At 48.4% G+C, this 27,942-nt stretch overlaps 1 protein-coding gene across 3 annotated transcripts in view; it reads right to left on the reverse strand.

Annotated features, from left to right (window-relative positions):
- Positions 1 to 27,942, reverse strand: part of Slc39a11 (solute carrier family 39 member 11) — a 440,696-nt gene that overhangs the window by 328,090 nt on the left and 84,664 nt on the right. For 2 of the 3 annotated variants that reach the window (XM_059272057.1, XM_059272059.1), the window contains exons 2-3: positions 19,307 to 19,425; positions 17,053 to 17,091 (exon numbers count right to left, since the gene is read on the reverse strand). In XM_059272057.1, the coding sequence (XP_059128040.1) occupies positions 17,053 to 17,091; positions 19,307 to 19,414 (147 nt within the window). In that variant the 5' untranslated portion in view covers positions 19,415 to 19,425. Of the gene's footprint in view, positions 1 to 17,052; positions 17,092 to 19,306; positions 19,426 to 23,022; positions 23,138 to 27,942 lie in introns of those variants that run through there. The other variant, XM_059272058.1, reaches the window with a different exon arrangement.

Consider the following 27,942-nt stretch of genomic DNA (forward strand, 5'->3'; position numbering starts at 1 on the left):
AACAGAAAAGTAACTAAGGACATTAGTCAATGTGTTTCCTGCCCTAGCCTCCCCAGAGGGAAGTGAAGGACCCCGCCAGTGCAATGGCAGTGATTCCTAGATGAACAGAGAGAGGTATGGAGTAATAAGGCAAGATCTCAAGAAGGGATCCTTCTTGACATAGTATGGAAAGACCCTTCTAGGAGTACCTAGTTTAACAAACAAAAGTTCAGGAAACCAGTTGATCCAACTGTTTGGGAAGGATTAGGAGGTGTGGCCTTGTTGGAGGAGCTGTGTCACTGGGGGCGGGCTTTGAGGTTTCAAAAGACTCATGCCACTCCCAGAATGCACTCTGACTTCTTCCATGGGGATGAAATCTCCCAGGGTCAGTACAAGAAGATTGACATGAGCTTGTCCATGTAAAATGCTCAACAAAAGAGGAGGCCCAAGAATGTCAGGTGCTCCACGTTGCTACATCTCTATCCCCACTGGTATAACAAACAGCCAGTGACCTGAGACAAGAGGTTGAACAAAAGGCTTCCGGTCTATATCTATGTGTGGACTTCTTGGAGATTTTAAGCCCTATTTACCCATCCTAAAACTGTGGTGCCCTTGACTGAGAAAAGAAGCCTTAGGGCAGAGCAGGTGCTGGGTGGAAAGAGGAGGAAGTGAGGGAAGGCCAGCAGTCACTGTGGGCTGAAGCTGCTGCACAGGCTGTCCGCCAGCCAGCTAGCCTGAAGTCTAGCGTCAGAGGTCACTGCAGTCAGAAAGGCAGAATGGTAGGTCACAGCAGTGACTGATGGCCCGAGCCGAGACGTGGGAAGGGACTAAAGACCTAGGAAGGAAGGTGGAGGACTAGTGGAGGGATTCAGGAAGAACAGAGTAGGAGAAGAGGGATCTTTAGATGGTTGATTTCAAAAGCCTCTAGTAACTGAAGACACAGGGCCAACAATATGGTTCAGTCTACAGCCAAATTTGATGACCAGTGTTCACTCCAAGGCCCTGTGTAATGGAAGGAGAGAACTGACTCCTTCAAACTGTCTTCTGACCGCTACATGCATGTCAGGCATGCATGCATATGCAGAGAGAGAGACAGACAGAGAGAGAGAGAGAGAGAGAGAGAGAGAGAGAGAGAGAGAGAACGTAAATTCAAACCTATAACACAAACTGGGAGCTGGAGGGACAGACTGGTTGGTAACATGCTTGCCACACGAACATGATGACCTGAGATCAAGCCCCAGAACCCAAGTTTAAAAAATAAAACAGGCATGGTGGCATACGCTTGTAATCCCAACACTGAGGAGGTGGGTCAGGAGGGTCTCTAGGTTCATTGGCTGGTCAGTGTAACTGAATCAATGAGCTTCCGGTTCAGTGAGAGAACCTGTCTCACAAAAACAAATGGGTGGCACCAGAGGACGATACCTGAGGTTGATGTCTTGTCTCCACATGCACCTGTACACATGTGTGCAGAACCTGTACACATGTGCAGACACACGTGTAAGGCAACAAGCTGGAAAAGGACATAAATCAGCAACTCACCACCAAAGAAATCACTATCAAGGGGTACCAAGGAATACAGCAGGTGCCTAACCTTGCCTGTAGTCCGAGGAGAAAAAGCTGAATTGCCAGGCTTGGGGGAGACTGCAAACCCCACAGAGCTGAGGATATATGGCTTTTTGTCGTCCTTAAGACTGGAGTAATGGTCCCCAGCTCCCTCAAGTAGGAGGGATGCAATGGGCAAACATGTGCTTCCTGACACATACTGAGTACAGGGAATGCTGGCCGTGCTCAATACTGGCACCATCTACCCAACTGGAAGTCGTTTTTCAACGCAAACCTCCAGCATTGCTAAAGGAGACCACAGCAACCAGACAGGAAGGAGACGGACCTCTGACGGATGCGAGAGAACTCAAAAAGTCAACATTTGTAAGAAGGAAAACTGGCACTCGTAACAGAGAGGTCAGAGTGTATGGGATAAGCCGACAGAAAGAAGAAAAGAAAAGAGAATTGTAAAGGGACAACAACAGAGTGTTCAAAAAACAACCACAAAAAGAGCATTTACTCCTTTGTTCAAGTTGATGAACTTCCCCACCAAGCAGAGCTAAACAGCTCTGGGTTGACACACACACACAGAAGAGGAAGAGGAGAGGCCCACCAGGCACTAACCGACGAGCCAGAGGGTGCAAGAAAGTGTAAGGGCTGCAGCTCCCAAACCCAGAAACTGTCAATTCATTTAGAAATGCAAGGGGAAAGTTTCTCAAGAAACAGACAGAAGTGGTCCTTTCAGGAGAGGAGGCCAGGCCTGTGGGGCACCGCGAGAAAGAGAGACTGTGTTCTTCTCTTTCTAGGCCTCTTTATCAGCATTATAGATGTATGCATCTATTCTCTGAATATGAGAGGGAGAGCAGTCATTCAAAACCATGAGAGTAACTTAAATGTCTATCAAAATCACTCATTAAAAATGGCATGCTTATGCCAGGCTTGGTGGCAATGCCTTTAACTCCAGCACCCAGGAGAGTCTACCCAAGCCAGGTGACTGGAGTCCTTTCCAATACCAGAGCATCTGTCTGGCTGAAAGAAGGCTCCACCCTAGGCCCACTGCACCTGTCCTGAGCTCACCCGGCCCCAGCCAACCATTTGAGACATTTCCTGGCCTGGCTACATCCTGAGAAGTTCATCAAAATTAAATCACGGGAAGATGTTCAAGGAGCTTCAGAGATGTAATGAGTTTGCATTCAATTACTTTCTTCCTTCATTGGGAGAATCACCGCGATGATTCCCTTAAAGCCTTGTTGGGGATGGTTTCTCGGGGGCCTGCTCTAAGATCGTAGATTGATGCTCTGGCATGCATCTGGTGAAACAGGGCTGAGCCTGCAGACAGGCAGCCACAAAAGAAACTTCTAGCTCCTATGACACCTGAGCCCAACACATGCTTCCAAAATATTTCTTGATCCAGGCATGTTGCCTCACACCTGCAATCCCAGCACCCAGGGGGCAGAGGCAGGAGAGTTGGGAGTTTGACACCAGCCCAAGAACAGATAGTGGGTTAGAAGCCAACCTGAATCACACTAGACTCTGTCTCAAAAAAATAAAAATAAAAAATGAGAGCTGGAGATATCAGTTGGCAGAGTGCTTGGCTAGCATGCAAGAAGCCCTGAGTTCGAGCCCCAGAACTCCATAAACCAGGTATGGTGGTACATGTCTGTAATCCCAATACTCAGAGTTTGAGCTATGAGGATCTAGTTCAGGGCCAGCCTGGACTAAGAATTGAGTTCAATACCAACCTAAGTAACTTAAGAAAGACCTGTCTCATAGTAAAAAATAAATGGAATAAGGGATGAGGACACAGGTCAGTGGTAAAAATTGGCCTGGGGCGGCATGTACAGGCCCTAGGTTCAATCCCTAGAGTTGCCAATGATGAGCTGCCCAATAAATGGATGATTGACAAGTTCACAGGAAGAGGGCTATGCAGTACTGTCATTTAAGGCATATACTTCAGGGACTAGGAAGGTCAGAGGCGGCTCCTTCTTCCCATACTGCTCTGAGCATCCATCCCATGAGCAGAGCAGATGAAAGAATCCTGCATAGGGTCCAGTCCAGTCTTCATCCACCAGATACAAATAATAAATAAAACTACAGCTGTGTGATCACTGCAAGGACTGGAAGCCACGGACGAGAATGTGCTTTGAAAAGTAAAAAGCAATAAAATAATGACACCTGATAACGCAGGGATTCAGGAGCCCCAGAGGTACCATTGTTCCTTGTGGGGACAATTGCACCCACAGAAACCTTCATACATGATTACAAAGTGCTGGGCAAACGCAAGCTCAGAATCTGTTTAAAGGTCTGCCTGGATAATGACCACGTCCCTTCCGAGTCTTAAATGCACCACTAATCTGTTTTCCCCTTATTTATGCAACTTAACAGCTATCTGGTCTTGTCCACCCTCCCAGAGAGCTAACTCACTTAGCTCCGGGGCTGTCACAGGTGATTTCTTCACAGGAGGGAGAGAGCTTCAGACTTAGAGAGAGGTTTCCAAAGAAACGCCAGAGCAGAAGAGAAAATCAAGAAGAAAGGGCATGGGTGTGCAGGTGATGCATGATTCTCCCACGGGCAGGAGGGGTCTGGCCTGCTGCAGCTGAAGAGACTAAGACCCTGGGCCAATGTCAGATTTGAGATTAAAAAGCCAGGGAGCCCAAGAGCAAAGAGCAGCTTGCAGTGGCCAGCCATTAACACTCTCATCTCCCTGCTATTTGTACTTTCTTTTCTCTGCAGGGCATGAGAACGTTAAACAGTCCAGGCTGGATCTAACCTCACCAGGGGCAGAAGCCAGGAGGGGAAGGGTTCTGTCTCCTGGAACCTCAAGGTGTCACTTAAAGGCAGGGATCATAAACAGCTTAGCTACAAACTAGAGGCTTGATCCTTTTTACCAACTTCTAGGGGGTAACCAGAGCAATCAGGGCTTGTCACTAGCTACTGCCACCACACCCGCTACTACAGCCACACCGTCTACAAGGGACATGGAAAATGAGATAGACCCTCCCTGACAAAGGCAAACTTCTTGATTAAGGGGAAAAGTTAATAAAAGTTGAGCATGGCGGTACATGCCCTTAAGACTAGCAGCTGGGAAGCCATGGTAGGAAGGCTGCTATGGGTTCAAAGCCAGCCTGGACTACATATTGAGCCCTTGCTCCCTTCCCTCAAAAAGAAAAACATCTCAAGCCAGACACAGTGGTACACACTTGTAATCCCAGCACTGAAGAGGCTGAGGCAGGAGAATCACCAGATCAAGGCCAGCACACACCATCAAAAACCTTTATAACACCTCCCACAGCTAAGGCTCAGGGAACATTGTGGAAGAGGAGACTGAAAGACTGCAGGAGCCAGAGGACCAGGGAGTATGCTGTGAGGTTTCGTCTCCTACTAGGAATGCCAAAGCAGCACTCAGAGGCTCACCAACATGACGGCCCGAACAGGAGCAGAACAAGACCAACAACAGACATGCTAATGTGGACGGGGAAAGGCCCACGAGGCCAGAACCTTACACAAAACTGCAAGCAACCAGAGAATTCTGAGAGCTTGAGAAACAGTCTTCCCCAGGAAAGAGCACACCAACTGGTTGCCCAATGCCAAATGGTCAGCCCTGAAAACATTACACAGTCTAAACAGGTTATATTTATAATATATGTGGTGTATACATACACAGACACATATATACATATACACATGTAACAACAGTTAGTGAGAAAAGAGACCATGAATTTGAAAGAGAGCAAGGAGAAGGTTTGGAGGGAGGAAAGGGAAGGAGGAAATGATGTAACTATATTATAATCTCAATATATAAAAGAAATAACTTTGAAAAGAATCTGATAGACAAATTGGCTGGTGAACTGATAGACTGACAGATAGATTAAAAAATAATGCAGGTTCAGGTTAACAAGATTAATGTTAATATGTAGAATTTTTGCAAAAATAGTATCTCTCCCCTGCTTCTTCCAATTCCACAGACAAGATGGCCCTGTTTTCTGGGGACCGTGCACCCTGCTCACCTACAGATTCTGGGTAGACAACATTTCTGCTGGCCAGAGGATTCTGCCTTATCCAGAATTCTTTGCTTCTGAGACAACACAGCCCCAGGACCAAAAACACGACCCAAGCACTTGCCCTTAATAGGTATGAACACCCACAACTGACCTTGGTCCTTGAGGCTCAGTTCCTCTGCCACCTACAGACAGAGGTGGCTGTGGCCTGGGGTTCAAGATCCCTTCCTCCCTAGATGTTCATAGAAGACCGAAGGAAAGCTGAGAAAGCAACCTTTGTTCTCACTGGTTGAGAGCCAGTGCACAGGAGAACTTGGAGACAAGCTGGAGAGAAGGAGGTGGGGGGGGGGGCTGCAGGGAGGCAAGTGTGGGGTCCTGCAAAGGGAGGAAGAGACTGCAGGGCTTTGCCTAGCTCCATTCTGCTGATATGGGAAGACCAAAAGCAACTTGGGGAGGATGGGGTTAATTTCACCTCAGAATTCTAAGTCACAGTCCGTCATTTTGGGGAAGTCAAGGCACTAACTTCAAAAACCTAGTCACAGGCTAGAAAGATGCCTTGGAAGTTGAGAGTACTTGTTGCTCTTGCAGAGAAGCCCAACACCCACATTCTGGCTCACAACCATCTGTAACTCCAACTTCCGGGGATCCAATGCCCTCTTCTGACTTCCATGGGCACCTGCACCCATATGATGCACATACTCACATGTAGGTAAAACACTCATACACATAATGTAAGTAAATCTATTTTTTTAAACTAGTCTCGGCACGTCCACAGTCAAAAGCACCAAGAAATGAAAAAGTACATGCGTTCTCACTTGACTGCTGCTCACTTCCTTGCTTGCTTGTGCTCAGCTTGATTTATCCACTCCTGCACAGCTCAGGACCCCCTGCCTAGGGAATGGTACCACCTACAGTGGGCTAGGTCTTTCTACATCAATTAACTTAATTAAGACACTCAAAAACAGACATACCCACAGGCCAACCCAATACAGACAATCCTTCATTGACACTCCCTTCCTGTCCCAAATTAATTAAAGGTAGCCACCAAACCCCTGTGTTTCACAGGCTGCCTCTAAGAACCTGAGTCAATTCTCTAAACCCTTTGGGTGTAAGTGGGCCTTATGACTTGCTTTGGCCAAGAATAGGTGAATTACGTGGCTCTGGGTTCCGTAGTCTGGGTCTCCAAAGACTGTGCAGTTTCATGCCCAGCCTCTTGGTACTTTCCCACAACTTGGTAAGAATCCGTGGGCTGTACTCCTGAGCCACAATTGGACACACAGAGAGGAGAGTAAGCAACAGTACCAGAGCCACAGACCTGCAAGTGACACCCTTGTCCACTCATGGTCTACAGGAGCTACTGACAGACAAAACCTCAGAGAGACGAGGCCAGAAGAAGAGCCACCTACCTGAGGCCCGCCACCCTAACCGTCTTAACAAACAGTAAGTTGCCCCTGATTTAAACCACGGTACGTTAAGGTGGTTTGAACTGTGTGTTGAAGCATGTGAGGCATGTCTGCAGAACGTCACAGGTACATTCTCTGTGAGCTGCAGTGTACGGGTCACAGTGTGTGTCTGCCGTCACATCACACCTACTTCAGGCACCAACATTCATCTTTCTTTGCTGGGCCCACTCGTCCTCTCATTCTGTCAGGATTGGTTTTTATATTTTATTCTGGGCAGGGCATGAGGGAAGCCAGGAGAAAGCAACCCAGGTCAGGCCAGGTCTACCATACCATGATCCCCTAGCCATGGGGATCAGTCCTCAGGGATGAGTACATCCAAAGCTATGCCAATTACACCCAACCATGAAAGTCAGTGAAAAGGTCACAGAAGGCACTTCTCTGGACTACTTGACAATGGAACCTCCTAGGAAAAAGCCAACCTGGGATCAGAATGCCCCCTCTGGCCCACAGACTTCAGTGTCTGAGGCCAGATCTATTCCTGGAGAGTTGTAATGCGTGAAGGGCTTGGGCTCAGTTAATTTACTTTGCAAACAAGAGTAATAAAATGCTGGGCATGATAGTGTGCATTCATCTTAGCACCTAGGAAGCAGAGACAGGCAGATCCATACTGGCCAGCCTAGTCTACTACTGGGTGAGTCCAACAAGGATGCCACTTAGGGAATGACAGCTAACACTGCCCTCTGCCTCGCCCCACACACTCATGTACAGCTACACATATGCATAAATACACAAAAAAGAAAGTTGTAATGCATGAACCAAACCCTTATACCAGCCTGACTTAGGTTTTCTATCATTTTATCTCTGCATCTGGATGATGCAGAGAACAAAGGATTTGTTTTATCATGCACCCTGGGTAGCACTTGACTTTCTTATCAAATTCTTACATTATAATCAATCATTTAGAAAGAAACTCACTAATGAAAGAATAACATGGCTTGTAAAGAAATCAACATATAAAATATGCTGGATAGCTTTATGTCAATTTGACACAAGCTAGAGTTACTTGAGGAAAAGGAACCTCAGTTGGAAGAAAAAAAAAAATGTCCCTCCCAGATTGGCCTGGGGGCAAACCTGTTGGGCATTGATGGATGATCGATGTAGAAGGCCTCAGCTCACTGTGGGTGGTGCCACCCCTGTGCAGGTGGTCCTGGATAGTAAAAGAAAGCAGGCTGAGCAAGCCATGGGGAGCAAGCCAGTGAGCAGCACCCTCCAGGGCCTCTGCATCAGCTCCTGCCTCCAGGTTCCTGCCCTGCTCGAGTTCCTGTCCTGACTTCACTCAGTGATGGATGTTACCTAGAAGGAGAAGACAACAGAAACCCTTTCCTCCCCAAGTTGCTTGGAGTCATACACAGCATTTCATCACAGCAATAGGAACCTAACGAGGGCATAAACTACACACAGAGAAGGTTAAACCAGCAAGAGCATTGGGGCTGAAGGTTCGCTCCACACTAGGCCCTGTGACTGAGCATGCTCATGGCCCACCCCACTTTTTGTTCTTTGCCAACTTACAGTAACAGAATCCCAATGTTTAGCTAGACATGTGGCTGCTTTGCTAAAGGGCCATGTCTCCTGACTGTCTTTGTAGTTAGATTTCATCACACAAGCAAATCCCGGTCAATGAAATACAGAGAGCTGCTATTCGGGGTTTGCAGGGAATGCCCCCTTCCCCACCCCACTGCTGCTTCACTGCCTGGAAAACAAATGTGATAACCAGAGCTCTGGCAGCTTCCTTGGAGCAGGAAGGAAACTGAAACCTTGTAGAGGCAAAGCAGTGAAGACTGGGACCCTGACTACTGATCCCACAGACCTAATTTCAAAGTCACGATCTCCACAATGCTGCAGAAGAGGGGGCTTTCTTGTTCAGGCCACTGTTTTTCAAGCTTCAGTCCTAGGTCAAATCTAATCTTAACAGACAGGGATCACCAACCGCAGAGCAGCAGGGGAAACATCACCATCAGCACTGCAAGCTGTAAGTGTCTTGTTGCCATGGAGACCACCCCAACACATAAAGATTCCCAAGTACAAACTCACTCAAATGAGAAAGGCCGTAAAAGAGCCCCCTCCCCATTCTGGTAGGTTCCCCCTCCACCCATGAGCCCGATGGTGATGCCAGCCCCGGGAAAGGTGACACCACAATCTCTTTGGCCCCCTCACCTTCAGACACCTGTCAATCAACCCTCTGAGCCCAACAGCAGGGTCACCCTTAGATCTCACTCCTGTCTCCTCAGCCTCTGGGCTTTCAAGCTCTAGTTTTATCTTTCTGTAACCACCCCTCTGCACTTGCCCAGCATGCTCCCCAAAGCACAGCTCTGCTCCTCTCCTCATCCCCAAGCCCCCAGCAATTCCCCCAGCTATCTAAAGGGAAAAAAAACCAGAGCTTTTCCACAGCACCTCAAGTTTTCCGTATCTGGGCCTCAGTCAGCTATTGCAGAGCCGCGTCCCAGCCAAACCCACCACCACCCTGTAGATTCTTTATTCTCCTCCTCGTGTGTGTGTGTGTGTGTGTGTGTGTGTGTGTGTGTGTACATGGCACGATCTTATGTTTATAGGTGTGGGTATATGTGCACATGCACGTCGAGACCAGATGTCAATCTTGATTGTTTTCCTCAGGAGCCATCTAATTTGTGTTTTGTTTTTTTAAATAAGGTTTATTGTGTTATGTATGTGCATGTTTGTGACTGTGTATGTGCATGTGAGTGCAGTGACAATGAAGGACAGAAGAGGGCACCAGATCCTCCGGAGCTGGAGTTATAGGCGGTTGTGAGTCACCACGTGGGTACTGGCAACTGAACTCCTGTTCTCTGAAAGAGCAGCAGGTGCTCTTGACAGCTGAACCATCTCTTCAGACCCCTCCAATCTGTCTGTCTCTCACTGGGATCCGAAGCTCAGCTCCCCAGCACTGAGATTACAGGTATGCACCACCATACCCAGCTTTTCACATGAGGAATGGGGATCCAACTTCCTGCATAACAAGCTTCTTTCCAACTGAGCCATCTCCCCAGTCCTTTCTCCCCTGTGTGAGCCATCTTCCCAGTCCTTCCACCCCTGTGTGAGCCATCTCCCCCCCCCCGCCTTCCCCCCCACCCCACCCCCCGTGAGCCATCTTCTCAGTCCCTCCCCCCTGTGTGAGCCATCTCCCCACCCCTCCCCGCCCCCGCCCCCATGAGCCATCTCCCCAGTCCCTCATCCCTGTGTGAGCCATCTCCCCAGTCCCTCATCCCTGTGTGAGCCATCTCCCCAGTCCCTCATCCCTGTATTTTCCACACACAGTGCTTCTGTGCTGCCCATGCTGCTTTATCTGCTCCCTGCATCATCCCCACCTGTCAAAACCTAACCTATCTTCCCATCTGATCTTTACCCATGAAGTCGTCTCTAGTTCTGCAACTAGAAAGAACCTCTTGTCCCTGGGTCCCCAGCACCTTTTACTCATCATCTCATTAACTACCTCATACTAATTTGCCTCATGTTTCTCTATGGGTGAAAGTGATTTCTGTCCCAAGGACCCTAAACCCCTTGCAGAACTAGCTAGCATATCACTTCTTTGCTTACTCTCCCATAATGCCATGCACACAGCAGATACTCACTAAATGAGGGGCAGACTGGTATGAAGACAACTTTGCCTCAGCTTGCTTCCACACTCCAAAGGACAAAACCAATGGCTATTTTGCAAACTGAACACATATTTGACAGCCTAGTAAATGACACTGGCCCCCCTACAAGGCATAGATTACTGGCTGGTCTCCCTCTTGTGTGCTAGTCGACGCTGAAAAGTGATCATGTGTGGTTCAGCAGCAGCCTTTCCACAAAGCGCTTGTCTTAAGAACATCTGGAGATTTGTCCCTGCTCTGCAGATTCTAAAGGACAGAAGCGAGCCAGTCCTGACTCTGATCCTGGGTAGTCAGTTAACATCTTTCAAGAGAACTGACTTGAACATAATGATTTTGAACGAGATTGGTACCAAACTGCCTAAGAAAATGATGCCAGCAACACTTGATTATGCAAGTGCAGCAGAAGACACTGGGATCAGATAAGTTTATAACAAGCCAGCTCAACATTCAATTAGGTTTTTAAAACATGAAATCTTGGTGCACAAAAGTCTTGGGGAACAATCTATGCTCCCACCATCTGTCTGGATTCAGCGAAGCATTGCCCTGTCTGATGCCAGGGATGACTCCCACGAGTCCCCGACAGTCCTGTGATGTTTCACACGGTACGTAATCCAACAAGCACTCAGGCATCAAGTGGGAATTTCAACCCAAGTTCCAGTTTCCCAAGCTCCTGCCTCCTGTCTTTCTTTTGCAAGAGCCAAATCACAAAGAGGAGCCTCTGTGCCCAACTGGTGGCTGTCCAATATCGCCTGATCTATGGAAATGAACCAGGAGTATGACAACGGCCTGCTTTGCCAGGTTAGATCAACCAGTGTTGAGAGCCAATCCTCTAGCAAGTCCAGGACGATGCCACAGGCCTTCAGCAGACAGGGCTGCAGAAGATAAAGAGCTTCTTCCTGGCTTCTCCCACACAGTTCAGGCCCCTAATAAAAGCTCTCCAGGAGAGGGCAAGCAAGATGGCTCAGCAGGTAAAGGTGCTTGCCACCAACCCTGAGGACTTCAGCTTGACCCTTGGGACCCACAGAGTCGACGGAGAGACTTGACTATTGCAAGTTGCCCTCTGACCTCTGACCTTCACTCATGCCCCCTCCCATCGTGCACAGACCTAATAAACAAATGTGGTTTTAAAATGTAATGCAAGCTTTCCAGGTGATTGCAACATGCAGCCAGGGTGGAGATCCCTGCATCATAGTGAAAGTGACATTCCCAAAGCCACAGGGATGCTTAACTCAACTGCCAGAGATGCCAGGGCAAGCAGCCGCACTCTGCTAGGCCAGGGCACTGAAGAGAGCTGCACAACTAAGCCGGGTTTGTGCTGAGACAGGAGGCTGGCTCTCAAACTCTCCCCTGTGCTAGTTACTCTTCCCACGGCTGTGACAAAATACCCAACGAAAACAACTTAAGGAGGGTTTGGTCTAGCTGATGGTCTGAGGGGATACCGTCCATCATGGCAGGGGACTTCTTGACAACCAGAACAAGAGGCAGCCAGTCACACTGCTTCCACAGCCAGAAACAGAGAGAAATGAATGCTGGTGCTCGGCTCACTTTACCCTTTATTCAGTCCCAGGACCCCGGTCTATGGAATGGTGTTGCCAACGTTTAGGGTAGCTCTTCCCAGTTCAATTAACCTACTATGGAAACTCCCTCATGGACATGTCCAGAGGTTTGTTTCCATGAAGTCTAAATCCCATCAAGTTCGCAACCAACATCTGCCATCACAGCACCTTCGCCCTGAGCGTCTCTGGAGACACTGTCCTTTCTTGAGATTTATTACTATATTTCAATTACGTGTATGTCTATGTCTCTGTGTGGGTGTGAGCATATGAGTGTGGGTGTGAGCATGTGAGTGTGGATGTGAGCATGTGAGTGTGGGTGTGAGCATGTGAGTGTAGGTGTGAGCATGTGAGTGTGGATGTGAGCATGTGAGTGTGGGTGTGAGCATGTGAGTGTGGGTGTGAGCATGTGAGTGTGGGTGTGAGCATGTGAGTGTGGGTGTGAGCATGTGAGTGTGGGTGTGAGCATGTGAGTGTGGGTGTGAGCATGTGAGTGTGGGTGTGAGCATGTGAGTGTGGATGTGAGCATGTGAGTGTGGGTGTGAGCATGTGAGTGTGGGTGTGAGCATGTGAGTGTGGGTGCCTATGGAGTTCAGAAGAGTCAGATCCCCTGGAGTTGGAGTTACAGTCAGTTGTGAGCCGCCCAAGGTGGGTGTTGGGAACCAAACTTGGGTCCTCTGCAAGAGCAGGACACATTTTTAACCACTGGACCAGCTCTCTAGCTGAAACACACCCTTCTTCACATCACTTAAAACACTGTAAGAGTCCATGTATGTCACCACGCTACACTACAAAGCCATCCTCTGAAGGGTCTGCACAGGACCCTCAGCAAAAGAAGATCAAAGTGCCAAGCCTCTGCAGGATCCACACAAAGCCAGGCATCTCCCAGGAAAACATCTACTTGGGAACATCAGACACTCCAGGGAGCATTCTGGAACCCGCAGTTGGGCCCAACAGAACAACAGAGCAGTGGTCCTTTCCTTTCTGGCTATTCACATTGCCACCACACCTCTGAATTCCCAGCCCCCAACGCCACGACAGGAGCCAGCAAACTTTTCTTGAAGTCCAAAGAACAAATAGCTGTGGCTTTGTGAACCAGTGAGTCACCTGTAGCCGGGTGCTGGTGCTGTCGCTGTCGCTATGATGCAAAAGCAGCCACAGGCACTGGGACACATGGGTGTGGCTTGCTCCAGTGCCTTGTCTAGATTCACAAGAACAGGGAGCAGATGGGCTTAGCACACCAGACTGGTTGCCACACCCCTCCAGTAGATTACAGCTGCTTGACAGACAGAAGCGGTTTTTAGACCCTTGGCTGCCCTGCACTCGTCACAGTGAACAGAGTAGAACAGGTTCCCACCAGACGCTGGATGAACGGGTGCAGACGAGTAAATGGATGAACAGGCAGGTGCAACACGACCCAGTCATGCTAAGAGAGCATCCTGTGAGCACCTGCCTGAGCCAATCACATTAAAGGAGCAGCTATTAGACATCTACCAGTTCCTACAGAGGAACAAGGTGAGGTGACTCGAACACACACAGGCACCTGAATCTCTAGGTGTTTTGTTTCATCTGGGGGAGATGGCGGGGACTGAACCAGGGCCTTGCAGATGCCAGGTAAGTGCTCTTCAACTGAGCCACATCCCATCTCTGGACCTTTTTAGTTTTTTCTCATCTTCACATCATTCTCACCTTCTCCTTGCAAGGACAATGGGAGTTGTCTTCATCAAGGAGGATCACATTCCCAAGAAGAACATTGCGGCTAATCTGCATAGTCACAGGGCCCAGTGTGGAGCGAACCTTCAGCCCCAATGCTCTTGCTGGTTTAACCTTCTCTGTGTGTAGTTTATGCCCTCGTTAGTTTCCTATCGCTGTGATGAAATGCTATGTATGACTCCAAGCAACTTGGGGAGGAAAGGGTTTCTTTTGTCTTCTCCTTCTAGGTAACATTCATCACTGAGTGAAGTCAGGACCAGAACTCAAGCAGGGCAGGAACCTGCTGCAGAGGTCACGGGGGGAGTGCTGCCCATTCACACTAACTAGGCACCAGCACAAGCAAGACAGGGAGGAATAGGTGAGGGCAGGAGGAGGGTGGTGACTATTCGGGAGACCCCAGAGGAAGGTCTTGCAACCACTCAGTTAGGGAACACTGGACCCTGGGCACTCGGCAGAGGAAGAAAAAGCAAGGAGCTCCTCCCCCAAGACAAACACTGTTGCATCCCAGCACCTTGGAGGAGGGTGACATAAATCATCTCCTCCCCCACACTGTTGATAGTCACAAAGGAAATCTGAGCGTGAAGTCATAAAGAAAAATACAATACAGTAATAATAGCAATAATCTATCTTCTTTCTGAGTGGCTCTCTTCCTTCTGTGCCTCGGCGCCCCTCATCTTACCGTAGATTGTTCTCCTGGCATCGTGGATCAGGAGTTAGGAAGGGCTGAACAGGCCACCCTCCATCATGCTTGCACATGTAGAGCAGGGCCAGGGGAAGGCAGGGGATAGAAATGCCACCGTGGTACACCTGAGCCTTCAGAAATCACGAGCATTTGGGAGCCCTGAGAGTCAGGCTGAGTCCAAAAACAGAAAAATGGGAGGTTGGCATTATGCCAACTCTAAGGGCCCCAATCCTTTACTTAACAACAGTGCCATGGACCCTGAGTTGAGTCTGGGAAGAGGCTGGAGAAGGACCCTGCCCCTCAGAATCTTCACACATTACAACACACCAGCTTGTCAAGTGCGATCCCTCAGCAGGAAGATCACAGTCCTACCAAGTCGCTATGGTTTGGGAGTGACCATCAAGGGTCCATAAGTTGAAGCCTGGGTCTCTAGGATGGCGCTATTGGGTGGTAACAGAACCTTTGAGAAACGGGGCTTTATAGAGCCATCTATAGGTCATTGGAGGCATTCACCTCAAAGGGGATCATGTGACCCTAACTCTCAACTTCCGCCAGGAGTTGTTGCTGCTGGGAGACAAGAGAATAAAGCAGAGGGCATCTGTCTAGGAAGGCTAGAAAGGAGAGCTGGCTTCCAGAGCATTCCTTGGGCAGAGCAGTTTTACGGAGAGGACTATATGTGAGCTGACAGCCTAGAAACGGATTCTGCTACTGCTCGCTGTGCACCTAAGTACAGCTTGGGAATCTCCATGTTCTCTAAGGACAGACCCTTGTCTGACAGCCAGTGACTTTGATGGCTTCAGTGAGGTGCTGTGGGATGGTCTGTATGTCAAATGTGTTGCTGATTGGTCAATAAATAAATCACTGATTGGCCAGTGGCCAGGCAGGAAGTATAGGCGGGACTAACAGAGAGGAGACTTGAGAGAACAGGAAGCTGGGTGAGAGAGACACTGCCAGCCGCCACCATGACAAGCCGCATGTGAAGATGCCGGTAAGCCACGAGCCATGTGGCAAAGTATAGATTAATAGAAATGGGTTAATTTAAGCTGTAAGGACAGTTAACAAGAAGCCTGTCACGGCCATACAGTTTGTAACCAATATAAGTCTCTGTGTTTACTTGGTCAGGTCTGAGTGGCTGTGGGACTGGCGGGTGAGAGAGATTTGCCCTGACCGTGGGCCAGGCAGGAAAACTCTAGCTACAGTGAGGTCCCACCCCAAGACAAGTTTTCCCAGATCACAGGACTACAGAGACGCAGATAAGAACCAAGCTCTGATGGGCTACAAGAGAAAGCATACAGTATGTACCTTCTGATATAGCCATGCCGGTGGGGTATACACCACCACCATGAAGTACCCATTCTTGAAAAATGGTCCTCTGACCTCCGCATCTGTGCTGTGGCATAGGTATGCTCACACAAACACAACAAATTAATTCGTTCAAATAGTGTTTAAAGAAAAATGTGGGACCTCTAGATGAATTAACTCTCAGCTTGAGATCAACAAAAGAACAAGTTATAAACACCACAGGGAAGGAATCTACCAAACCCAGAACGGAGAATGTTCTAGAAACAAAGACCTAGTTTCTCCAACAAATCACCAGCTTAGGAGGAGGTGGGGTAGAGGGAGACTTGAAAGACTTAGAAAATATGGCCAACTGATCTTCTTCAGATCTCAGCTCTTGCAGAATAATCTTACAGAACACCTTGGGAAAGATGGAGGGAATGTAAATATGGATTGAGCATCCGATTACAGTGAGGAATTACTGTTTGCATTTTGGTAGGTGTGAGGGTGGCATACTGATTATGGTTTCACGAGAAGTCACTGAGTTTGAGATACATATTGAATTTCCAGGTGAAATTACATGGATCTGGGATTTGCTTTTATAAAACATTCTGAGTTCCCAAGCAGGCTGAAGGGAGACAGATGGAATAAGATTTGCCAAATGTCAATCACACCTGCAGGTGGGTGATGTGTACCGAGGCTATAGATTATGATTTTTTTTTCTTGTGTGCTTAAAAGTACCTAAAATAAAAAGTCCTGGGGCTGGAAAGATGGTGAAGCAGGCAAGAACACATACTGTTCTCACAAATGACAAGTCTGATTCCCAACACACACAGGGGGAGTCTCACGACCTCCCATAACCCCAGCTCCAGTGAGATCTGATGCTGCTGACCTGTGGGGGCACCTGCACATACCACTACCACCACCCCACATACACATTACATAATTAAAAATACACATAAAGCCCTTAAAAAGTCCTTGGAGAAGAGAGAAAGGAGATGTTTAATTCATGCTAGTTATCAGGTTAGGCCCTCCCTGACGTTGTTTTCTACGTCTTGAACCATGTCCTTCTCCATCCAAAGAGAGTACCTAATAAGCTGGGAAACAAACACAGTTGGTGACGCAGGAGGTGTTAGCTCTTATAGAAAGCACACCTGGACCATGTGAGGGGCTGGCACCAGCCCCAGGGAGGGAGAGGTTAGGATCAACACACTTCACCCACTAGATGCGACTCACCCCTGCAGCAAAGCCCAGACTTCCGTCTAAGATCCGCCTCTGAAAATGAAAAAGTGAGATGTTTCAGTTTCCGAGGACAAGACGACGTGGCCTCAGCTGGGAGAATGCCATACAGCTCAAAAGAGCCACTGACCTACTCCTAAGCTGGTGGTGACCTCCTGATCTTACAGAATGGACAAGAACCGGGGAGCAGGGGTCAGGAAACAGCTAAACATTCCATCTATTCCAGAGTCAACCAGAAGTACCCTTGGCAGGGGAGGGGGTCTTGGGGTGTACAAGCCTGCACGTTCTCTCTTACCCAGCACCCCTATGCCTTTGGTAAGTAGTTGATCTAAAATGTGAGAAAGACCAAGGGCTGGTGAGGAACATAAGGAGCAACCAAAATGGTCACACAGGTAGGGGATACAAACTGGCACAACCATGTCACACAGATAGCCATGTGGTGGGACTAATAGCAATCGACTACAGTGCACATGCTACTACTGAGAAATGACAGAAATGAATGCTGGGAATCACCAAACCCATGGACAAGATGCACTATTCATAAGACCCCAAAACTAGAAACTTCACCAAGTCCCACCCACAGAAAGACAGCTACACCAAGCAAGACAACCAAATACCACAGGGCAAAGAAAACAGGCACACATGTCACATGCACAAAGAACACACTGTGTGCATGCATGTGTGTATAGATAGGTATAGACAGATGTACACAACAGGCCGAAGCATTCAGTGAACTGAGAAGTGAACAGGGTGAATTCGGCCAGACACAGATCAGTAAATGCTATGTGAGTATAGCACCTAACAACAGGCCCCAAACAGGAAAGTCTACACTGCGTCCTTGCACACAAGGCTTCTCCATACCCACTCAACATCCTCCCTCTTCCCTCCTCCCTCCCCTTCCTCCTCGGCTACTGGCAAGTGCCAGTCTACTTGCTAGCTGTGAATTTGACCTACCTCAGTGTCTTACACACTGAGATACTGGGTACCCTATTAATGCCTGGTTGTGTAACTTGAGATCCAAGTCTCCAAATGATAGATTGGGGCCAACCAACCTCCCCGAGTTAGGGTGGAGGCCGCAGTGTGGGAGGCAGTATGTTATTGCTGCTGCCAGTACCTACCAAACTGATCTATAACACCAGAGACACCGGGGGGCCTAAGACACCGACTTTTCTAGAGGAGTTTTCCTTTCTAGATCCAGGGCTCCGTGTGTTTAAAGAGATCTACACTGCTTTCTCATGGCCACTCCCACAGCATCTCCAAGTGCCCCTGAGCAAGGCAAGAAAGACATTCTTCAAGATAGCCATGAGTTGCTCTGAGTGGGGATGGGGGCAGCTCAGGGTTGGAGGAGAGTAGAATTTCAGGCATAGGAGGTGGGTATGGGCTACTCCTGTGGTACAGAGTGTAGGAGGGTGTATGCAGAGGGTGGAGGAGGGATGTAAGTATGTGGAGTGTAGAGGAAGAAAAGATGGGGAGATACAGGAGATCTTGGGAGGATGTGGGGCCAGAATGCAGGGCCTGAGAATGAATGAGTGCACTGGGGTTCTCTGTAGGATGTGTGGAGGATATATGGGGTAAGAGGTGGACAGACACAGTATGTATGTGGACAAGGAGCTTCTCTATACTCATCTAAGGGAGAGGATGCATTTGAGGTAAGGGGGGGCTTATGTGGTGTCAGAAGGGAGACTGAGGAGGTGGGTCTGTCTATATTCCTTCAGGGGGTGAAGTAGGGATAGAGGTGAGCAGAAGGAGGTGAGCCTGTCAATATTCAGCCAAGGGGGAGGAGTGAAATGCTCTGGGCTGGGGTAAAAGAGAAGCAGACTTCTTCCTTCCCCCAAGGTCTCACCAACTGTCTAACTCAAGGCCACAGGGAGGGCAGTTCCATCTGAAACCTAATCATCTTGGATCCTGCACAGTACTCCCTGCTCCAGGCAAGCAGGAAATTAGTTGGAAGTTTGGAATGAGGCAGCAAGTTAATGCAGGCAAAACAGCTAGTCCCTCAGTCCCTCAGTCCCACGCCCTTTCCGGTCCGGGTGCCAGAGGCAGGTGAGGGGAAGACAATGCATGGCTTGTGTGCCACCAACAGGTGCCTGTCCCCTGGCCTAGTAAGGAGACAGAAAGAAAACAAGGAGGTGAGGGAACATTGCCACCTCACCAACTGCCTGTGTGGCTGCTGCCACTTGTCGTGTGGAAGGGGCAAAGTGTCAGAGCTCACCAAGGGTCCCTGTGAACCTCCAGAAATGAAGCAACTCACCTGGCCACTGGAGAAGATGAACACAAGAGCTGCTCCAGCAGCTGTCATTGCCCAGGTAAAGAAGGTCCCCAGCAAGGCCTGGAACACGGAGCTGTAGCCTTGGAGCATGCTGGATACAGCTGTGCACAGAAGAACAAGAGGGTCAAATGCTGAGGTTAGGGACATATGCATGCTCTAAACCCCTGCCTACGGCACTCCTCATCAGAGTAGGTGGTCTGCACCTTCAAGTCACACTAATGCAATAGCCTTTCATCCGGGCTCCAGAAGTATTAAAAATCAAGTAACTTGAAAAGGCAACATGAGAACACCTGGAGGAAGAGGCCAGGGAGTCCTCCCAAGAGGCTGCAGTACCGGGAAGTCGCTCTAGAGAGAAGCACAAAGATTCTGAGTTGTGTAGCATGGAGGAAGGGGGCCTTTGAGATCCTGCCACAGCCTTCCCACTCATTCCGTGTCCCTGTCCTTGCCCGCCATTTCTTCTCCGTCCCTGCCAAACGTAAGCCACTGGCTCAAACTCCCTTCTAAAGTGCTTCCATGTGATTTCTAGTCACACCTTCTGGCTCCCCAGCCAGCCTCCTGGCTAAATGTAGGGTAAATTCCACTGACAGTCCTGGCCTCCTCCATGGACTCTCCAAGCCAAAGTCCAACGGCACCCAGCAGAGGCGCCTCACTCCCATTCAACTCAGTTCATTACAAACCCAGGCAGCTGTGCCTCCATGTTCTTGTTGCCATGTGCCCCTTCAGGAAAGCTTTCCCTCCACAGTTCCTTCCCTCTAAGCCCAGGAGCCTCCTCAGAGGCCCATCTGATGCCAACTCTGTGACAAAGCCTTCCATGATCCCCCACCACGTCCAAACACATATCTTTGCTGCCTTCTTCGTCTCTATATCCTTAACTGCTTGAGGATGGAGATGACACTTTCCCACAACCTGGTGGAAAGGGGCATGGGCACCCCCTGGAAACTACTTGCTGAATGAGAAGGAGCCAGTTTTCCCGGACAGGAGAACCAGAGAACACAAGGAAATAAAACTGTGAACGGCGCTTGCCCTGAAGCTCAGCACACTCCTGCTGATGGTAAAGGGGCAACATAGTCCACAAAGAAAAGAAAGAGCCCTCTCTCAGACTTAACCATGCTCAACACTGAGACCCTAACCAGCCCGTTCCCTCCTAGACCTGAAATGACAGCGTCAGGCTTCTCCTGTGGAAAGTTACAAAGCAGGGAAGTCCACTTGTGAAGCAGCCCTGTGCCCTGGCACACGCTAGGTGTGGGGCCTCAACTGAAAGGCTTCATTCAGCTCCCCTTTCACCCGCCAGCACCCACAGGACTGGACCTGACCCCACCTGGCTCAGCTCCCTCAGTGCTGAGCAGCCAGGAATGATGTGCCTGTATATCAAGGGCTGAAGTTCCCACTGCTGGCCTTAGAGGAAACCATGACAGAGTGTGGACAGAGCCCTGTACCCAATCCACATTCAGAAAAGGCTGTGGGCTCACATGAGCCCAGCGGAGCCCCTGTGTTAGGTAAAGTCACTTATGGATTCAGATTCCGAATATATGTAACTTTTTGGCATTTCAACCGGACATTGTTGTTATGTTATGAGAACTGCACAATTAAATAAAAACAACAAAAACTTCAAGCCTAACCACCTCAGTTTAACTCCCAATAACCACACGAGGGCAAGACCAACATGCCATCCTCTGACCGATACATCTGCACCATGGAATGAATCAGCCCCACACACAAACACACTAAAGAAACAAACTAAAAGGTAGTTTTAAAATGCACCCTTTCCCAAATCTCACAATGTTTAAGTGAGTTTACTATTTTGTGTACTCATCTCTATAGTGGGGTGCAGATTGGACACCCTGGATGTAGGAACTCAAGACAGTGACTTGCACAAATTAATAATTAAAAAGAAATAATTGCAAGTAAACAAATAGTCTTTTACAACATCCCCAAGTCAAGCCAACCTCAAGAGAGTGGTGTGTGCTGGGCATGGTGACACACATCTTTAGTCCCAGCACTTAGAGACAAATGCAAGCAGATCCCTGCAAGTTTGAGGCTAGCCTGGTCTACGTAGCGAGTTTCAGGCCAACCAGGGTTACATAATGAGATCCTATGTCAAAAAATAAAATAAGAGGAACTTGTGTTTGTTTTGAAACTGAGACCCTGGACCACTAACACACTGATCATTCCCAGTTGCTGGTGAAGTAAAACGTTAAGTATTTACAAAGACAGACACCAAGCTAAAAGCTTCTCAGTCCTAGCTATCCAAGACGGATCATGGCATAAAACACACCACCCCCTCCAAGTACAAACCAGCAAAATCACACAGAAGGGAGTTGTGGGTGATCGTGGCACCTGGTGGCATAGGAAAACACTCTCCTAAACTCAGTGTATAACTGAGCACCTGAGATGAAGAGGGATGTAGAGGAAGACTGAAACCATACCCTGTCCATCCGCCAGCTATAGTGCCTATCCCAAGCGAGCCCGGTACCCTCCATTCACTGTTTGAAAACTCCAGCTACTCAAAGAGTGGTGAGGGCCAGTAGTTCTGCTTAGTTTCTTTTTGTTGTTGTTGCTGTTTTAATGTAGCCTGGCACTTACTGGGTTGCAGAGGATAACTTTCAACTCCTGATCCTTCCCGCTTCCACCTCCCAAATGCTGGGATTGCAGCTGTGTGCTACCATCCCTGGTTTATGCATTGCTGGGGCTCAAACTCAGAGCTTGGTGCACAATGTGTAGGCAAGCACTCTACCAAATGCATTCCATCTACTTAAAGTGCAGAGTCGCAGGTGGCGCCACACTTGCTGAGTGTTCCATGGGGAATCCCTACACACAGCCAAGTACATAAAGCCGGACCAGTTTCTACACAACACCAATGGTTTAGTGAGTCCTGCCCTATAGGAGACTGGCACCAGCTGTCCCAAGTACCTAACAGACCAATAAGCTCTTAGGAACAGGACATGCCAGCCACAGCACCTCCAAACCATGCCAGGCAGTCTGCTTCAGACTTCCTCAAGGGCCGGATATTAGCATCACAAACTGGACCATTGACCAGGAGAGAGGACCATCTCCCGCTCACCCTAACTTCAAAAAAGTCATCACCGAGCTGTGTCTATGCACTCACTACACAGAGCAGCCACCCTCCTGTAAAGCCACATTTCCTTCAGTCCTGTTGTTCTGTTTCCCTCCTCTTTTAAATCTGTTGCCTCCCCCACCTCAAGACGCTGGTTTAGTTCAAGTAAGGCACCGCCTGGCTTCAGTGAGCTCGCACAGAACGCGCAGGCCAGATTCTACTAGACAGAGACGCCCTGGAGACAGGATCTGGAGCTGCCAGTATGAATGCGAAAAAGTTCTCTAAGCAGGCGCCCTGCCGACTCTCAGGCCTCCCCCAGATCAGCTGCAGGGGGAGTGGGAGGGACCTCTGAACTGCTGCCATTGGCTCCCAGCGATCCCTCGTCCCCTACACACCACCGTGAAACAATGAATGAAGAGGCCCTTGGCTGTGCAGTGAGAGGCCGCAGAACGCTGTCTCCAGCTCATCCGAGGGTGGAGCAGAGGGGGCCTGAGCACCCACCCTCCTCTGCCACCTGCCACAGCCCCCTGCGGCTCCTCCAAGACCTGCCCTCCCTAGGGCAACCCTTTGCAATCTCAAGACAGCTGCACGCTCTTGTGACTGCGCGGCACCCCAGGCCTGAAGGAGAGAAAAGGCGACTCACTAGGGTGCCCTCTCCAGCCCCCTCTCCACTTCCATCAGCCCCGAAAGCCACAGACTCGCCGGGCTCCACTCCTGCAGTCACTTCCTGCTTAGCTCCAGCACACGTGGCCCTCCACCACCAGGCCCCGCCCCTCCGTAACTGGCGAATCCTGCTTGGAGAATAAAGTCTCTGGTTCACAGACTGCAATGAGCGCAGAAACAGGTGCGGGCGGGCAAGTGTAGCGCCCCAAGGGCCACAAACGCAGAGCCCAGGGCCAAGAGCACTGCAGAACGCATGCACACCGCCATGGAAGCCTAGGGTGAGCAACAGACACCCTAAGAAGGGACACTTTGTACCAGTTCTGAAGTACTTAATGTAGTCTACATCTTTTGTCACAGGTCCTAAACTCTAACTGACCAACAGAACCGGTGAGCTGGAGTGTCAGATGATGTCATTAAGGGCAACATTCCAAAGGCCACTGGCTTTATCCTCAAGGTCAATAGCTTCCATTAGAAGGATGCCCGACATGGGCTCTGCATTCTAAATGCCTACAATCTTTCACTTTGAACCTGGGGATGCCAATGTTGAGGACCCACTATGGACTGTACTCTAAGAAACATTATCTCAGGTCAAGGGCTTTGCACTCCATGGTGGTGGTGTTTGTTTCTGATCTTTGGTGGGGGCCTGCCACTCAGCTTCCAAATAAATTACACACAGAGAGACTTATTACTTATAAATGCACAGCCTTAGCTTGGCTTGTTTCTTGCCAGCTTTTCTTAAATTATCCCATCTACCTTTTGTCTCTGGGCTTTTCCCATTCTCTTACTTCTGTAAATCTTACTCTTACTCTGTGGCTGGCTATGTAGCTGGGTGACTGATCCCTAGAGTCCTCCTCCTTCTCTGGCTACTTCTCCTCCCAAATTTCTCCTTCTATTTATACTACCTGCCAACCCCACCTATTCTTTCTCCTGGCTTGCTATTGGCCATTCAGCTCTTTATTAGACCATCAGGTGTTTTAGACAGGCACAGTAACACAGCTTCACAGAGTTAAACAAATACAACATAAACAAAAGTAACACACCTTAAAATAATATTCTACAACACCAGGGCTTCTGGTAAACATCATGACTAGATGTAGCTACAACAAAATGAAGGCCAGATTCCTGATTCAATTTGGATGTCAGGGAAATATACTAAGAAAACAAATAATCTCTTAGTATAAGTACATCCCGTGCAATATATGGGACATACTTATGTTAATGTCATGGTTGTTATTTTCTGAAATGTAAAGTTAAGTGAGTGGTCTGTACTGTATTTGGCAACCTAGCAGAGAGTAGTCAGGGCAGAAAAACAGTCTGCCGTTGGAGTTGCCATAGACCAAAGAAGACATAGGGGTAGGCCTCCTTTTCCTGTTATAGAAATAATATCCCTTCCTACTGAAAATCACTCCACACACTTACAGATGAAGGAAGAACTCTTGAATAATGCTTGTCCAGCTCTCAGCTAATGCCCAATCTGCCCCCAGCAGATTCTGCTAGTTTATATACACCTTGGGCTTATGCATTTTACATAAACTGTCATCCTTAAATCTCCTTCGGGTCCTGGATCCAGGTAATCTTTAGAACAATTAAAACAGAGACAGTGGACTGCAAGTCTGGCCACTTAGGCAGCTAGGAGATTTACACAGCAAAGATATTACATATTGCCAGAATTATAATTTAAATACATCAGTGTTGTTCTCTTTTGATCAGTTGTTACCTGGGGTCATCTTGTCCACCTAGCAGAATTATGGTTTTCCTGATAAGAGCACAAAGGATTTAATGACAGACCTGGATTTAACAGTGGTTGTGACCCTACTCTGTACCCGCCCCCACCCCTAGCTGCCCCTTAGAGATATGTCTTTGGTTTGGGAAAAACCTAATGGCTGGTTGTGAGCCAAAGCTGTCTCCTTCATCATGGGAATCAGTCTAAGTATATCAGTCAGTCACTCCTGGTGAGTACACATTCACACCCTAGCATCCTAAATTTCACTTATCTCTAACAGGCCTGTTAACACACTATTTATCTTTGGGGTATTTCAGAGGTCATGCTCCGTATTTAAACTCTACTTGTGTGACTCAATGTCTCCTAAGAAAATCTATTAGTAAGTCCTTTATAATACCAATTCTATCACTTGGAGTTTCATCTACATCAGTCCAGCAATAGTCAGCTACTCATGCTAATGGTCACCCCATAGGGCGCTGTCCGGAGGAGATGACCTGGAGGGTTGATCTTACGCCCTCGAGAGACTCACCATCCCCCAGGACAAGGACAGTCAGCCAAGCAAGGTGCCACATGCCTGTGATCCCAGTCCTTGGGAAGCTGAAAAGTAAAGATATGGTTAAAAGCCAACCTGTCTCAAAAACAAAACAAAACAAAACAAAATAGTAAACAATCATGCCCCGAAACAGCTTGCTATATGAGCAACACAAAACAAGGCCCAGGGGGCAGGGCCATCAGTTCCACCCCAAAAAAGGTCACAGGACTCCCCCACTGAGCTGGCCATTAAGTAACACAATGCCTTGGATTCGCCACAGAATTCTATGGAAGGCTGAAGTAAATAGAGGTGGGATTAAATAAAACTGACCACAGCCACAGATTCATCCCTGCTGAAGCTGGAGAACAGCCACACACAGGTTTACTGAATTTTCCTACTTTTCTATGCATTTAAACATTTCAGAAAGGAAAATTAACCACGTTTTTTAATCAATCTACAAAGTGTCTCTCCTGCCGGGTCCCTTCCCCCTTCTTTCTGCTGTTTGAGCAGTCTCCTGTTGTATGATGTTTTGTTTGAGTTCTGACAAATAAAGCTTGCCTGGAGATCAGCGGGTGGAGCTAGTCACTAGTTAACCATAAGGTCAGGCAGTGGTGGCACACACCTTTAATCTCAGCACTTGGGAGGAGGAAGCAGGAAGATGAGGAGTTCAAGGCCACCCTGGGCTACAGGAGAAACAGAACCAGGTGATGGTGGCACACGCCTTTAATCCCAGCACTGGGGAGATGAAGACAGGAATATAAGGCAGGCGGGGATCTCGCCCCACCCCATTCAGTCTGAGGGTTGGTAAAGACAGGATCTCCCCCACTCAGTCGAAGAATTCACAGAGACAGGATCTAACAGAATTTTCCCAAGTCCCAGCCCTGAGAAAATTCCTCCCAGAGTCCTGGGGAAGATGCTATGTTAGGCATGGGGTATTTGAGGGAAAGGAATCTTCATACACCACGCTCCTTTGTCCGTTTACTTTATTCCTCTATGACAAAATTCTATCTATACAGCTTCAGTTCCGTCCTGACTCTCAGTTCCTCTCTGCACCTACTTTTTCTGTCCCCTCATAGGCCTAGTCACAACTAAGCCCTTATGCTTTCGATCTCATCTCCGTCTCCTGTTCCTTCATCCTCCATCTTCTCTTCCCCTTCTCCTCTCCTGATCTGATTCACCTACAATCTACAAGAAACTTTTCCTTGCTCCTCACTCCTCAACCTGAGCTATTCTGCCTTACCATCCACAGAATCTCTGTCTTCCTCTCTTCTCTCTGGTCATGCGGTTCTGTCTACCATCTACTAAAAAACTGCCTTGTTCTTTCTCTCCCAGCCATGCAAGACTCTCTCCCTGGAATCCTGCCTCACCCTTCACTTCACCTCGATATGCAAAAACCTTTGTTTTCAGTCAATAGCTCTGGAATGCCATTAGACCTGAAGGCAAGGGATGGTCTGAGCTATTCTGTCCCCACTAGTCCTTCCATGCTTTTTGGGGGGCTGGCCCTAACTAAAGGGGAAATTTGCAAAAGGCAGATACCCAATTCAAATGCTAAAAAGGGGGGCTGGGAGCTCGGAGGCAGAAGGCTCTGCCTATGTTACTTTATCCAAGTACTGGCCCGAGCAGGGTGCTCATACATACACGTTCTATGGAAATTATGAGCACAAGAAATTCATAACAAGGGCAGCTGAATATTAAAGCTGTATAACACCAAATATTCCATGATAAATGGCTTCCCATTTGACAGACTCTTGGTCGGTCAAAGTATAGCTTATTATATACAGCTAGACTCCCTATAGCATATTCTTGTGGCTCACCACAAGGAACGGTCTGAGATTTTGTAGAGGTAAGAAAGTCTCTGGTGGTTGGCTGCTCTGTTTCTCTGATCTTTCAGCTTTCACCCCCTAATATCTGACCCCAGGTTTTTATTTGTTGAGACGAATTAGGATCATACTTCAGTCTACTGACTTTCTTTCTCTTTCTTTTTCTTCCTTTCTTTCTTTCTTTCTTTCTTTATTTATTTATTTATTTATTTATTTATTTATTTATTTTTATTTTTCAAGACAAGGTTTCTCTGTCTAGTCCTTGCTGTCCTGGAACTCACTCTGCAGACCAGGCTGGCCTTGAACTCAGAGATCCGCCTGCATCTGCCTCCCAAGTTCTGGGACTAAAGGTGTGCGCCACCACTGTCCAGCAGCCAATGCTCTTTTTTTGTTTTGTTTTGTTTTGTTTTTGTTTTTCCAAGACAGGGTTTCTCTGTGTAGTTTTTGGTGCCTGTCCTGGATCTCACTCTGTAGACCAGGCTGACCTCAGAGATCTGCCTAGCTCTGCCTCCTGAGTGCTGGGATTAAAGGTGTGCGCCACCACCACCAAGCCCCAGTGTACTGACTTTATTCAGGGGTCCCAGACATACCTCTCGGGACCCACCCTGCCTCATCTGTTCTAGGTACCTGCTTAAGCTGCATGAAGCATGAAGACTTTGCCCTTCCTGGTCCTGGATTGCCCCTTAACCATTTCTACCCATGGCCAGCCCGTCTCTTCACTCCCCAATTTAAGTCCCTGCATCCCTCAAAGCTGGAGTTAAACACACTCTCCTGTTCTAATCCTGATTAGAAAGGAGGTTTTCATCCTCCCAGGGACCACAGAAC

Source organism: Peromyscus eremicus, chromosome 8a (assembly GCF_949786415.1).
Source record: "Peromyscus eremicus chromosome 8a, PerEre_H2_v1, whole genome shotgun sequence".
Taxonomy (NCBI): domain Eukaryota; kingdom Metazoa; phylum Chordata; class Mammalia; order Rodentia; family Cricetidae; genus Peromyscus; species Peromyscus eremicus.